General features: G+C 40.6%; 1 protein-coding gene across 1 annotated transcript in view; it reads left to right on the top strand.

Moving 5' to 3' along the window:
• Positions 1-214: 214 nt before the first annotated feature.
• Positions 215-15749, top strand: part of TOX (thymocyte selection associated high mobility group box) — a 196328-nt gene continuing 180793 nt past the window's right edge. The window contains exon 1 of the mRNA XM_054394740.1: positions 215-316. Coding sequence (XP_054250715.1) covers positions 215-316 — 102 coding nt within the window. The remainder of the gene's footprint in view (positions 317-15749) is intronic.

Raw genomic sequence — 15749 nt, 5'->3', positions numbered from 1 at the left:
TTACAAACCACAAACGGATGTGAGGCAGGGAAGGTGTTTCTTTGACTACTGAAGTCAGGCACCTCTTTTTTATTCTTCTCAGTCTTGTTGTGTTCCCCCCCTCCCCTCCCCTCACACGCACACACACTCTCACATACACACACACACACCCCTTTTTGCACCAACATTAACGACAAAAAGACAAGGAAAGGAGTTTGCTTGATGTTTTAGTGAAATGGACGTAAGATTTTATTCGCCACCTCCTCAGCCTGCAGCCGCTCCTGATACGCCTTGTTTGGGACCTTCCCCCTGCCTGGACCCCTACTATTGCAACAAGGTGACTTGTGTTTTGTGTCGTCCGAGGTGTTGTTTGTATCTGTGCTGTCGTTGTGCTCGTTGTCGCGGCGCGGTTGCATGAGCGGGCGCTGCGCTGTGAGCCGCGCACCAACTTGGGCAGAGGCAGCGGCACCGGGCAGCGGCACTTCGCCGGGATTTGGGGAGCACAAGTGCCGCTCGTATCTGAGAGGGATTGCCGGGACACACGCACCGGCTCCCCTGCAGGCACCCCAAATTAAAACCCCGGAGTAGTTTAGGGGCGGGCGGCTGGAGCAAGGGGGGGGGGGTGGGGGGTGTGGGGGTGTGGGGGTGGGGGAGGCATTTTCCATAACATCTTCCCTGTCGGGGAAACAGCGTGGCCAAGGATGTTGATGGTGAATTTCCAGGGCTGCTGTTAAAGATCGCGTCCGCCACAGACCGGCTGAAACTCTGCCCCGCCGCAGTCCATGTGTCAAAGTGGTACTTGGCGTTGCCGGGAGCACGTTAGGGTGTGTGTGTGCCATACGGATGTGCATACGTACATATATATGACATATATGTATGCACACACACCCCTCTCTATGCACAATAAAGATGTATAGGGCTGACAAGTTGATTCGGAACAGGGGCTCGACTTTGTCCCGGCTATGCAGCTGCCCTACCAATTTCTCTGTAACTCGATTAAACCACTGCAAATAAGATCAGTTCAGTTAAAACTTAGCTCTTTAGATCCCCGAGCCCCGGAAAAGAGGGAGCTGCGGAGGAGACTCATCTAAGCCCAAATCCCTGGGCTTGGTTACGAGAGTTTGGTGCTGCCATCCCGGAGCACTTGGCGTTACTTTTGATGCCGAGGAAGGGGGCTGGGGGGCTCCCGCATTGTTACAGACTCCGAAGCCTCAGCCAGCTGGTGCTTTCTGCAGGAGCTGCACTTTCTCTGCTCTTAGGGAATGGGCTTTGCACAGGAATAAAACGCTTGGCCATAGGAAATAATAAGGAAGCCCTCCTTGAGTACACCCCCTCCGGTGGGAGAAACCTTCTCCAAAGATGTCTTTAAACCTTCGTTTGGGTAGAAAAGAAAGGCTATGGCGAGGCTCTAGCAGATGTTTGGGGGTTGTGGGTTTGCTGTTGTGTTGTTTTGGTATTTTTTTTTCCCCACAGCGTAAAGTCAGCGGTGCGCAGGTCCGACCGCTGGTGCGGCGCGGGGCTGCGCGGAGGGGCGCGGAGGGTTGCGCGGGGCGATGCGCCCCGGCCCGCCGCGACCAGCCCAGTTCGTTGTCGTGCCGGTTCTCACATGTTAGGGCGATGTTCCGGGGAGTCTCTTTCATCGCGGGCAGCTCTCTCGCTACAGAGAGAAAGAGCGAAAACACCGAGTGTCGGCGCCGGGGTGAAGCCCTCTCAGCTTTCAGGGAAGATTTCCCACATGGTCTCATCTACCAATCACAACAGGAAGGACCAAATTCATCCTGACTGCCTTTCACAGGCGCTCGATGGAGTTCTAGGATTCAGAGATAAATCTGGCCCTTTGTGGTGGCTGCCTGAGGATATTTCAGGAAGGGATCCCAGAGGTATGGCTGTTAGCGGCGATGGAGGGAAGCTGTGCTCTGCAGCATCTGGCAAAGCTGCCGTGTAGATGGGAAGTTTGTGCCAGGAGTGAACTTTGTTCAGCAGGAAGAGTCCAGATGTATAGGAGCCTGTTCCGTGTGCTTTCTTTTCTTTTTTCTTTTCTTTTCTTTTCTTTTCTTTTCTTTTCTTTGTAAGTGCTCTGAGTAGTAATGAAGCTGCTGTTACCTTTGATCTGTGGCTTGCCCTGAGTCTTTCTATTGTCTACTTTTTCAAATCGTAACCATAAACTGTTGCCAAAGTGAGAAGCTCGGGCTGATATTAATGACACACGCACCAAAGTGTCTGAAGAGCCATTTGGCAACGTAAATGGACAAACGTTATTAAACCTATCAGTGATTTAAAGCTTCAAAAAGAAGGTAATGACTTGAATACACATTTCGCTCATCATTCCTGAGATAGCAGGCCAGATTTAATTTAAAAGTTAAATGCTTTGGAAAATCAGGAATTACTTTAATATATTAAATCAGTTTCCAATTAAGGTCCTTAAATCATTTTTGGTGGGTTGCACTGCAAATCGAATAAATTAATTTGGAAAGTCATTTTCAGACTTTCTTTACTAGCTGGTTAAAGCTTCTTTTAAGTCATACCATGTATGAGGGAGCAAACTGTTCTTTTTAAATGCAAATGAGACTCTCATTCTGTAGACAAGTTGCAACTCTTCTATTTCACTTTGCCTGAACTGATAATGTGATTAAAAGTGCGCAGTCATAAGACATATGTTTTATGCTTGGAAAAGACTTCGCAGGAATGTTTCAATCTAAGATGCCAAGCATGGGACCAATGTCTTTTTCAGATGTGTTTGCCACTGACCATTGATTACATTAAGTGGACAGAGGTTTGTCAGGCCCCTCAGAGGCACGCATTTACCCAACATCTCATTTTTCACCCCCTTCACTCTCCCTCAGTATGATTAACACCGCTGTGAAAACTTATCTGACTTGTTCTAAACATGTCATCAAGTTACAGTATTGCTCTGTCACTCATTTTCCTGTTGTGTGTATTTAGAGAGTTTGAAGGGCAGGAGGCCTGCAGGATTTTGTGTTCAGGATGTTTGGTTGAGCGTTTGCTCTTCATCTCTCCCAGGAAAGAAGGTGATGGCTGGGGTGTGATGGATCCGCCTTCTGGGTTGGACTTTGAATGGGTCTCTACCTGCAAAACTCATTCAGAACTGGGTCTTGTTTCTTGTAAATGTAGTTAAAACTCACTTTGAGCACTGACTGATGGATTTGGCCCTTGTTTTCATAACTGGATTTGGGTGTTTTTTGAGAAATATAGCAGTTTCTGATTCTTTCCATCTTAAGTCTGCTTGAGCTGCTGGTCATTTAGAAAGTGCTCCACAGAGAATTACACTTTAAACTTCTCTAATTGTTCTGTGAGCATGGGTTTTCTCCTGATCAGATGATTGTTGGCAGCGTAGGAGTGAGTTCCCAGGCACATGCATGGGAGGTACTGACAGTGCATTTTTCTGTAGCCAAAAGGGGGGGGGAGGAGGAAAGCAATAATGTAGATTCAAAGAATTGCCTCTTATCTTACAATTTCCAGTTGGCAGGCTTTGTTTCAGAAGGCTGCTTAGATCTTTATTTCATAAGACCTCAAATAGCCTTCTAAGCATCTTAGTTCAATATTTCTCTCTCTGCTGTGCAAGCTCATTATTCTCTGCATATATTGTCGTGCTGGCTTTTCCTTGTTGCTCTCACAATGCCCATGGAGAGAGGAAAGTGAAAGAACAATGCAAACAATGTTGGTTATGACAACTGTGTGAGGTATCTCTTATACAAACAGACAGAAGGGATGGTATGCTGTGGTATATAGGTCAGCCTTTGAAATAGCATCATGGAGCTCTTACCCTGGACAGAGAGATTTAGAGTTGAGATTGGGCTGTTCGCCTCTTGAAACTTGAAGCACAATTGCATCTCAGACATGTAAAGGCTAATATGAGTAGTCGGTTCAGCTGGCAGTTTATTTTAAGAAGCATCATGACCCTTAATTGAGTTGGGTGCTACAAAAGCAATAACTCTAATGAATTCATGTGTTTTAATTTGGTAGAAGATTTTTTAATTTTGTTTAATTTAGTCAAGGATTTTAGACTGCTTGAAGAAGTGGGAAGATAAGTTTAAATGTTTACATAGAGAGCAATAAACATCCTTGTGGTTTTCCTCCTTGTGTCACAGTGTCACAGTACATTAGAGGTTGGTAGGGACCTTCAGAGATCACAGGTTCCAACCCCCCAGCCAAAGCAGGATCACCCAGGGTAGTCTGCACAGGAATGCATCCTGGTGGGTTTTGAATGTGTCCAGAGAAGGAGACTCCACAACCTCTCTGGGCCACTTGCTCCAGTGCTCCAGAGACCACTTGGATCAGTACTGTGAGAGGAACTGGTATATTTTCATACCTTTACAGTGTTTTCAGATATCTGCTCACATAAAGTGAAGTTATATAATTATATTTTGACACAGCTAATGGCAGGGCTGCTGACCCCTGCCAAGAATAGGGAGGAAATAATAGTCTTTCCTGCTCCCAGTGGTTAGCCTTGCAGAATTATGCACTAGATTCTTCTGTGATTTGCTACCTGGTTCAAAAATACTGGAGCCTACAACTCATCTTTCTTGTATTCACTGGTAGTTGTCAGTACAGTGGAAAAATACATCCAGACAGCAGATGTAGAGTGATAGACTGTAGTTGTTTTTTAAAAGGGGAATAAAGTGGGAGAGGGAAGCAAAACCCTTCAAAATGAGAAAAGCAGAATGATGTTGGGTAGAAGTGGATAAAGAGATACAATGCAGAGCTTTACAAACAGGTAACAATCCTGCTTGCAATCAGAATTCCACAGAGCAAAAGTGCACATATTTATACCCAGCATTCAGAATAATTTGTTGTGTAAACTCAACCCTACCGTAGAGACTACTCTGAGTAAAATGTTCCATGGCTGTTTACAAAGTGTACATTATTTCCAGTGGCTTGCTTCTCTCCAGTCTCCACCTGAAACCCAGGATTGTGGCAAGCCAGTGCTCTGAAGGACAGCTCTGCAGCTGATATGCTGTGTTAGTGTTTTGACAGCATGTAAAACTGTTCATCTAATTTGTTTGTTCTGAGCATATAGTTGGGTTTTTTTACTTCAGATAACTACCTTGTCCCCTACTGCATTAAGACTCATGCTTGAAATTTGTTGTTGCCTGGTAAGGGGAAGATGAAACAGTTGCATTAGTGCTGACTGTTGATTTTTAAGTGTTTCATTTAGTTTCCAAAAAGTCCCACATAGGAAGAAGGGAAATGTATTTTTCTTTCCTGGGTTGTTGGAGCTTAGAATATAGTCTCAGAGTTGTGGGCAAGACTCAAGTGTGCCTCCTTAAATTCCAGTGTTTCAGAAAGAAGTGGTCCCAGTTTTAGTGGAATTCCAGAAAGTGATTTATGTATGTGCTTTTGAGAAATCTTTCTCAAAGATGTCCATAAACCAAAGCATTCACAGTCATTCATTTTTTTTTCTTTATTTATTTCTGCCAAACATCAGTATCTTGAGAGAAATTATGCTGTGTTCTCTTACCAGAATGACGTGTTTCAGCTCTAGGGCATTTCCCTCCACCAGCCTATTGTAAGGTCTTCTGGAAAAAAAAAAAAAAAAAAAACAAAGTGAAAACTGTAAGCTATTAAGAATGCTGAATTAGCTAAACACCACAGAGCTTGCAGCAGTACCTTTGGTGCTCACATCAAACCAAAGAGCAGCTGGAGCTGTGTTTAAGGGCTTAGGGAGCTGAAGGTCCTAATTTCCACTCTGTTGGGTGTATGTTTGGGATGATCACACTTTAGCAGGAAGAACTGAACTCTTCCAGGACAAGAACTGAACTCCTGTCCTGATTCCCATCATAGTAGGACTTTCTCATCTGGCTAACATTGTACAGAGGCATTGGAAAACTCTGTTTAAAACATGTCTTTATCTTCAGCAATGTCCTAATCAGAATGGGATTAAGATCAAAAGTTTTGGCTATTTAAATCCTGTGTTGATAGCAGATATAAAAAATCATACAGTGGAAGTAAAATGCTGCCTTTTACTGCTCTCTCATCACAGCTCAAGAGTGACCTGAAAGCATCACTTCTCGTGGTGAGAGGGTAGTCCCTGGATCAACACAGACCTTGGCTCCTGGAACTGACAGCAGTGGCAATTAGTGGCAGCTTTGTTTATCTTTTTGAAGTGGACACATGCTCTGTGGATGTCTAGCATGGGCTGCCTACACAAAAATATTTATTTTCAATATAGACTAGACAAACTGAAATGTTTTGCTGCTGCAGTTGGACTAGATGATTGTTGTAGGTCTCTTCCAACTGAAATGATTAGATCTAGTCTATTCTGTTGTTTTAGGTGCACAACTAGGTATCAATTTTCTGCCCAAGGAGTCATTTCTCATTAAAAACAAGTTATCAACTGCTCCAAAACATAGTTGCTAGCAGAAGTGCCAAGTGACTGACAGTTATAGCAGCACTTCCAAAATGCTTTCAGATACGGAATTTGCATCATCCTGAATGAGATTTTCTTGGTCATAACATTTTTTTTTTCCTTACAGCATTCATTTGGGAAATGGTAACATTGCATTATTCCATGGCTAGACACAGGTTATGTAGCGTTAACAGCAGCAGCAAACATGGAAGGGAGCTTCCACAGCAGCAAACCCGAAAATCTCATCTCCTTTTCCGCTGGAGTATCTCCATTTTATGTTCATTGGATGTGATCAGTTTTAGGTTAGTACATCAGGGCATCAGATAATGTGTTTAACTCTTGACTTAAAGCCTCAAAGTCCAAATTCTTTTTCAGCAGAGATCTTGGTGCAACCGACATTTGTCATGTCTGTGGTTTGCTTCTTCTGTTTGCAGTGAGTAGTTTATTTTTAACGTTTGAATTTCATATGGCTCCACTAATGTTTGTATCTTATCTTTCAGCTGCACATATGCTAACACTGTGCCTGAACAGTTCATTTAATATTTCTCACTGGGCTGCTCTTTGATTTCCTCTAGACCCTTGTAGTATGGTTTCGTCCCAAGAAACACACTGCTTTCTAAGCTGCAAAACATACTTGAATTACATGAGCATCTGACAAATCCAGGTTAGTGGAAATGTCAGAATGTTTTAGCATTCACATTCTTGACTGTTAAACCACTCTCTACCAATCAAAAGTGGCACAAGTGGCTTTTTTCAAAGGTACTGCTGGCTAAGCATGGAAATTGAGCTGCTGTGGTAGTACTTTTGTCTCCTGCTATTGTTGTTGATGATTACATGGTCTTAAAGGTTAAATGGAAGTTACTGTAGCTGGTATGTGGTTTTGTTATATTAAGGAAATCTCCACTGAACTCCAGGTATTTATTCTATAAGCAAGAAGAAATTGGAACTCCAAAATCAGACAGTGATAGCCTGTACTTAAGGAAATGGGTCAGTAAAGGAAGTATGAAATCTGCAACATGAAGCAAAAGATTTATCCAGACAGCTCCTGCCGCAAGAGTGAGAAGATTATGGATATGTATAAGTTCCTATCGTATCAATACTACTCTGGATGTGTATACATATGTCTGCTTCTGCTTCTGCTTCATTATATATTGCTCACTTTGAAGAAAGTGAACATCCTCTGAGAATCTGCTGTTTCTATCCTGTGTCATAAGTAGCTGGCTGCAAAGTCATTTTCTGGTCGCAGCTGCCAGAAGTATATAGGTTTGTGTTCATGAGCAGGAGAAAACATTTGTTTCTTGCACAGTCATCTTGTTTGCATCAATCTGAAATAATGACAAATACTAAAAGGAAAAACAGTAGTGAAAAGAGACAATAACCTTTCCAAAAGTAAAAAAAAAAAAAATACAATTTATCATTTGGCAGACACAGTTGTGACCATTAGTCCTAGAAACCTGCAGATAGTAGAGGCTTAATATCAAAGCTAATGATTTATTTTACGTTAATGACTTTCTGCTAGGGCATAAAAGACTGCTCATAATGGACTCTCAGTGCTGTGTTCAGTTGCAAAGGCTAATGGGATAATCCTACCCAAAATTAAGCTTTTTGAAGTAAATCATGATTTTTTTTTTCAAGCTGACTCTAGAAAATGCATTGGCAAATGGATAATTTTGAGCACTGCTTGTAGTCTTTACAGGAAAATATAAGGCAAGGGCTTTTTTCTTCATTAGCACTTTTCTTAATGACATTGGAAATCTCTGCTTATGGTTATTTTTTACAGTTCTGAAGAGTAATATTAATGATGTGGAAGCCATTGACTTCAGTATTTTTATCCGAGTGCAGTAAGTTTTGCTGAGGCTCAGTTGTTTTTGCAGGCTGAACAAAGGAAAATAATTATTTTATTTGACTTTATTTTTTCCTAATTCACTAAATGGCAGTAAAGCTCTTGCTTTGCATTGAGAAGTTTTTAAAATCCTGTTTACCATTAGTTATAACCAACATTATATTTCAATAAGAGATAATTTCCCTACTAAAGTTCACATAATGTGCTAATCATGTCTAGTGGTTAATAAAGGCCTCCTATCTCACTCCCCTGATGGCTATAAAAGGCTATTATGTTCATGGCAGCAGTTCAGGTACAGCTGCTGTGTGTTAATAATGCATCATTGTCCCACTAATAAACACAGCAAAGGTCAGCAACCCCGAGCACCTAAAACACCTATTCTCTTTCCAAAATATTTATTAACACCTTAATGGCCTATCTATTCATTTGGGTTTGGATTATATCAGTTAATGACCCTCATGGAGTCCCATGCGTTTCAGGTTTTGCAACCTATATGCTGCTGTGGGCTGCTGCACTCATTTTACCTCCTAAACCTTTTTTTTTTTTCTTCACAACTCTGTGCTGTTTCTTTGATTTGTGATTAGCACTCCATGGTCGCTTCATGATTAACTTTGTTACTTAGTTGGGTGATTTTCCTTCATTTTTTCTTTTCTTCCCTCCCCCCCTCAGCCTATTTAAGATTATATTTAGAGGTTGAATTTTCATTAGTAAAGACACTTCATAGAAATTGTAACTAAAAACCTAAGTGATTGTGTAGCACACATTCACAGATGGGTGCACAGAGAGGTGCAAGTGTGTATATATCTGCACCTCCTTCTCTCAGTTCCATGCAGAATTTGATTCTAGTGACTTACATTTTCCTTTTTAGTATAGATTGCTCTATTCATAAAGGCTTTTTTTTTAATGCATTTTCCACAGACAAAGAACATACTCACATGGGATTTCCATTTTGCCAGGGAAACATGCAAATCAATAGGCCAGCACTTATCTGCATTAAAATTAGGTATACTGTAATTTATGGGCACAGTGATATTGTATTTGTCTTGCATAGGCTGAGATATTCTTTAAGGTAGCCTGGCTATGTGTCCTTAGAGAAAAGCAAAAGTGTTAATTGAACAAAATCTCATATTCTCATCTTGTACTATTGCCTTTTGTTTTCTGTTACTCATTTTGAAAACCTGATGCTTTGCTTTGTGTTTTGTTTTGTTTTGTTTCTTTTCTGTGCTGTGTGGTGTACAAACAAATGTTCAGAGGGCAGAAAAACACCACTGCACTTCCATCAAGAGAAATGAGAAAAGCTTAACTAGCTGCAGCATGTAGCTTCAATGACACATTTGTCATGCTTTAAATATATAATACATAGAATAAAATATGTACAGGCACAGTTGTGATATATGTAGTGTCTGGCTCCACTGCTATTGTTTGTAGTCTCTACGGTTGTCATACGCTGTTCCCTGCACATCATACCCTTGCAGCAGAATTTGACACAATTTCTAGCTTTCAGCCCTGCACCATTTTCGTTGCACAATATACAAGAGTTTGACAGGGTGTGTTGAGGACAACTCTGGCAAGCAATTGATATTTTGAAGTGGCAAGCGTTTCAGCAGCTGCCTGCTTGTGAAAAAGGAATGATAAGATATACTGTATTGTTAGTTTCAGGCAAAGCATTAAGGTTTAAGCTCTGTAAAAATGTACACATTATTCATCAGTGGTGGAGCAAGCCTTTTATGTCTTTTAGAGCTTAGCTCTCTGGCTGATGTGAACTAGAATGACATTGGTTTAATGGTCAGCAAATGAATAGGAGTACTTCGAATTTGAACCGCTGCCAATTTTGCACCGACAAAGAGACTGACAAAAGAAAGATTTTATGTGAAAGCAAAGCACAAGCAATGTTTAGGGAGGTGGGGAGAGGGGTAGAGGAGCCCAGCAGAAATATTCTCCAACGCAGCCTTGTAATGATAGTGAAATTGTTAAAACACATCCATTTTGCATGGCTCATCGGCTACAAACCTAAGCTGTTTCATCTAATGTTCTTTAAAACCTGTTGTATACACAGAGTCTTTTAGAATATATTCATATGGAATGTACAGTGTGTTTTTCTAAATACCACACTGTGCCCTGAAGGCCTGTTGGCAGAACATCAGAGTTGTCCACTGCTGGAGTTCCCAAGTCTCTCTCTATCTGGTAGTGGGAAACTGTGGTTTAATCAGTTATGGCACTTTCAGTGTGTAACATTCATTAGTAAGGCAATTTGTCATGACTGTTAATAGTCAGGATGCATCTGCTCTCTCTTCAGTTATGGAGCATGATAGGCAAGAGGGCAAATATTTCAAGATTTAATAATATTAGCACCTTTGAAAAGTGTAGTTCAAGGTTAGTGCTCCAAACACAAACAGCGGATTAATAACCACCTCTTTATTTTTACTGGTTTTACCTTTACAGATTTGATTTTATAGTGCTCTAATGCTCTTATGAGTTGTGCATTATGTAACTGGGTATTAGAAAGCAAATGGCAGCATCTTCAGTGTTTATCAAAGACTTTTCCTCTGTTGCCCTGAATTCAGAGTTAGGATATGGGCAAAGATTTGCAAGTACTCATAACTGACCCACATCATTTCCCAGTGTGTCAGTACTGCATCCTTCACAGGATCTTTTATCTATCTATCTATCTATCTATCTATCTATCTATCTATCTATCTATCTATCTATCATCTATCTATCTATCTATTTATGTATTTATATTTGGCAGTAGCAGACCTTTTACTATGTTAGTTTTGTGGCTGGGCAGCTTGTAATGTTATAGAAGATACTGAGTGCCCACCAAAGAGACAACATGCAATTAGGATAATGTTCTCACTAAAAACTGGCTTGGAATCATGGGTCATTGTTCTAAATATGAAAGGTTAAATTGTTTCCTCCAGTCAAGGAAGGTTAGAGGGTTTGTTGGGTTTTTTTTCACCTATATCTGATAACCCTCATGTATTACATAATATGATAGCTTCACACACAATAGCTTTGTGACACATTTTAATTTTTAATGAAAAGCCCCCCCCAATTTTAACATAATGATTTCTTTAGAAGCTGAAGCCAATCTTGGTAAAATCCATCCTTGCCAGTAACAAAAGCTGTTACTGTTTAAGTTCCTGTTCAGCAGTTAGTTGGTACGCTTCACTGGGTGTTGTCAAAAAGGCTTTGCTCTTGATTGACAACCCCTCAGGAATGTGAATGGAGATTTTAATTGCATATCATGTGTGCATATCAGAGTGAGTAAATTCACTGACTCTGCTTAGCTCCCTATCTCTACAGGTCAGCCATGCCAAAACACTTCTTTTTTTTTTAATAAGAAATTGATATATTTTCCAAAGAGAGAGAGAAAAAAACCCAACACCAGCATGCAAGTGAAGAACGGCTTGCAAAGCAAAAAGTTCCTGTGAATTTCAGAGGAAAAAAATCTGTGCAGTAACATGCAGTAAGTTTTCTAGCTTGTTTTAACACAATAAAGAGGTATTTTGAGGATGTAAATTCATCTGAAGTGCAAGGTGCCAATGAGTGCTAGGATATATTTTTCTCCTTGCAGAAGTGTGTTCAGCTTCTTACTCCTCTTTTTTTTTTTTTTTGTTTTTTCAAAAGTACTGTGAACAAAATCAGTTAAACAAAAAGGTAAAGGAGTGGAAAAATTTACTGAGGCAGATTGCCCTTGTGTCTTGCACCTCTACAGAAGACATGGGGAAGTGGTGGGGGTTTGTGGGTACGTGCGAGAGATAGTTGGCATTCTGCTTATTACTGGATTTGATCCACACTCTGGACAGCACTGTTACTTTAGGGGGAGATTTACCTAGATAAGGACCAGGGGAGATCTCAGGTTTGAGTCTGATGATAAAAGGAGGCTTTGGTATGTCCTAGTTTTGCTTGGTCTTCTTCTGACCCTGCTCTTCTTCCTTCTCCTGGGAGCTGCCTTCCTGCTTAGTGTGACCACTGTACCTTTGCTTGGTGAAGTTAACTTTGTATACTGGCTTTGGCATTTGGCTGTTTCATGAAATCTGTTTTTATTTCAACCCATGAGTCTTCTCTCCTTTTCCTGATCCCCATTTGCTGAGGAGGGGTCATCAGATGACAGAGTAACTGCTAAAATTTAGCCCCAGGTGTGGGCTAAATGTGGACACGGCATCAGTTGTAATGCAACTTAATTTTTTTTTTTTGGTGAGAACAGTGAATGAAATATCAGTGGAAAATGACACTGATAAATAGACCTCAACATTTCCCATAGCCAAGAGCATCACAGGTGAAAACGACAAAGCCAAAGATCTGTTATTATAAATAACAATTAGACTTTGATGCCTCAAATTAGATTCCAGGTTTCATTTTACACTAGAAACCACAACACTGGTTGCATTTATTTATTTATTTAGTTAGTTAGTTTGTTTTATTTAGGTTTGTTTATTTATTTATTTATCTATTTCAAAGTTCATAAAGCATTGAAAACTGAAAGCACCAATATGGCTGCTTTTAGCTGAGGTAGTGTTTTGTGCCTGTGCAGGCACATTGAAAGCTGAAGGGCCATGACAGTTGCATTTTTCTCAGAGGACCCCTGGGAAGAAATTAGTCACAAAGTTTCTTTCCTATACTGTCAGTGCTCTGGGATGAGAAGTAAATTGACTGCTTCTTGCCCTTTTTCCCTTTCTGTAGATCCAGTTTGCACTTAGGTTGTATTTGTGTCTGGGGATGGAGGGTGCCAACTCCTTGTTGAATCTGAAGGCTGCAGCAGCAAGGCACAGCACCTTGTCTGGCAGCTTGCCCAATTCTCTCTATAAGGAAGACAGGGATGGTCTTTTGAGCAGGGCCTGTTGTAACAGGACAAGAGGTGATGGTTCTCAGCTGTAAGAGGGGAGATTTAGATGATATAGAAGAGATTTTTTTTTTACACTGAGGCTGGTGAAACCCTGTCCCAGATTGCCCAGAGAGGTGGTAGATGCCCCATCCTTGGAACCACTCTAGGTCAGTTTGTTTGGGGCTTTGAGCAACCTACTCTGTTTGAAGATGTCCCTTCTCACTGTAGGATGGTTGGACTAGATGACCTTGAAATATTCCTTCCAACCCAAACTGTTATATGATTGTAATGAAGCAAACTCCTTCTGACTTAATATATGACATCAGTGGATGGTTGGATCTATTAGGAACTGACACTTTCAGGGATTTTCAGGATTGATGAAGAGAAAATAGAAGGAATGGGAAATGACACAGAATTATGTGAACATACAAGTCCCTCTGTACAGAGCACATTGAAATTCTGTGAGCAAATGCATCAATGAGGAGCTGTAGCTTTAGCTTGTGTTTAGACTTGTCTGGGTTCACACCTGTGCAAGTTTCAGACTTTTGATTGAAAGTCTTTATCACTCCTGAGAAAGCTTTTTTTTTGGAGAAAATTTCCAAAATTATTCCTGCTTTTGGGAGCTTTGAGAAGGTGACAAGGTCACTGTCATGATGACTTCATCTATTCAGGACTTTGTTAGGTTATGAAGTTGGACATTGCAAGGCTGGGATTGCCAGATTTAAGGCTGTCTGGATTTTGCTCTTTATTATATTAGCATGGGCAGGTATTGAATTGAAGCAGCAGATGTGGAACAAATGATCAACTTTATCTTCCTCAGCAGCAGATTTTATTTCAACCCTTATCTGGTGGTTCTTAAAAAAAAAAAAAAATGTTGACAAGCTTAGAGTACGAGGAGCTGGCAGCACGAGGAGCTGGCAGCACAGTTGTGTGAGTTTTTTCTCCAGGGCCAGTCTACAATATGCTCTAAAGATCATTTTACTATTTGGTTTTTGGGGTTTTCCCCTTTGTCTTTACAAAACACTTGGCAAATGAAATCTGCTGCACAGGAATAGTGAAAAGAAATTACCTTAAGATCATTAACCACACCAGTGCTGGAGTAATGAAAGGATTTGCTTTTACTCTCAAAAAGCAGGGAAGAGAAGGGTCAGAATAAAAGCTGGAATTCCATACTTAGCCTTGAAATTTCTAGTTATGGCAGCATGTTTTGTATATAAGATTATTACTCTTTGGCAAGCCCTGCTGTGTCTAAACACTTGTGGGTGGGCTAAGGATGAGGTTTCAGTTTACCTCTGAATTTTCCTGCTTTGTGGCTTTAGACTTTAGATTATAATAACATTTCGTGAGCATCAATTTTTATGGTACAGTTCATTTGTAGAAGATGCTATTTTTACACAGCTCTAGTGCTAATAGATGTCTGCTGCATTAGGTTTTTGAAAGGTGAACTTCATTATGTTTTTCCTGACAAAGAAGTGTATCATCTAGGATACAGAACTGTGACAAGCTGTTTGTGAAATAACTCAACAAATCCTGTCTTTTCTTACCATTTTTTTTTTGCTGTTATCCTAAAAAGGAATGCAGCCATGTGCAGAACTTTACCCTCTTGGTGCTTTAGCACAAGGAGCTGAAATACACTCCTGGGTATCTTGTTACATTCTGTATGCACCACTTGTGTTGGACTGCCAGTGTCTGTCACCAGGCCTGCCTTTAATACAGCCTCCTGTTCTTAGTATCTTGTTTAGGCTCAGTTCAGCACAGGTACAAAGCCACTGTCTTTATAACCCTGAATTTTTAATAAGTTTCAGCATTTGTAATAATTTCATTACAGTACTGAACACAATTGGACTTTATTTCTTGCAGATGTCACTGTATTTGAAATGGGAACCATTTTTTCCTCTCCAGGAATTGTGTACAGTACATTGTGTACTCTGTTCTGTATGTAGCTGTCTTCAAATTAGTTTGCATCAGCTCTGTTATAACTCCTTTTCTTCCACCACTACTCTGAAATTGCCTTTCATACTCCGTGTAACCTATGAATTGGTCCTGTGAGTGAGTCATTCCAAGGTTGTTGTTCTTCCCTTAACTACATTTAATATAAAATACTGTGCTCTATGTTATGTCCATCTTGTTCAGATGGAAGTGTCTGCTGAGATGGAAAAGCAGAATGCAATATCAGAATACATTTAAATGTAATAACTTCTCAGGAATCTTTATGGTACACAAATAACAACTCTCCTGCCCTTATCACTGCTTTGACTTTTAGAGCCTTGTGGTACCAGAGTATTTCAATCACAGGCTTGGCTTTGCAGCTCTTACCTTAGGAAAAATGCCAATGACATCCTTTGGAGTTTTGCTTTCTTCAAGGACTGATTTGTCCTCAGGTCAACTACCTAACTCTATCTTGGGTGCCTGTTTTTCTTAGGTAAAGATTTATTGCTTTTGTTCTAGACATCCTGCTCATTTCTTGCATTAACAAAATTACATACCTGGGGTGAATTCTCTGGACTATTGAGTTTTTTATACATACTGCCCCTAAGAAGCCTTACTGAGGACATTACATTCATTTTCTATTGAGCATTGTTTTTCTTATCAGTGTGTGTGATTTCCAAGGTCTACCAAAGACAAAGGCTTTTGAAGTGTTAAACCAGTTTTAGCTACTACAGTTACAACATCACTTTTTATCCATCCCTCCTGCAGCTGCAAAACTGGTTGAGGATCATGTTGAGTTGTGT

Source organism: Indicator indicator, chromosome 31 (genome assembly GCF_027791375.1).
Source record: "Indicator indicator isolate 239-I01 chromosome 31, UM_Iind_1.1, whole genome shotgun sequence".
NCBI classification, from domain to species: domain Eukaryota; kingdom Metazoa; phylum Chordata; class Aves; order Piciformes; family Indicatoridae; genus Indicator; species Indicator indicator.
The sequence above is the reverse complement of the archived record's forward strand: the minus strand, read 5'-3'. Positions and strand labels throughout refer to the sequence as shown.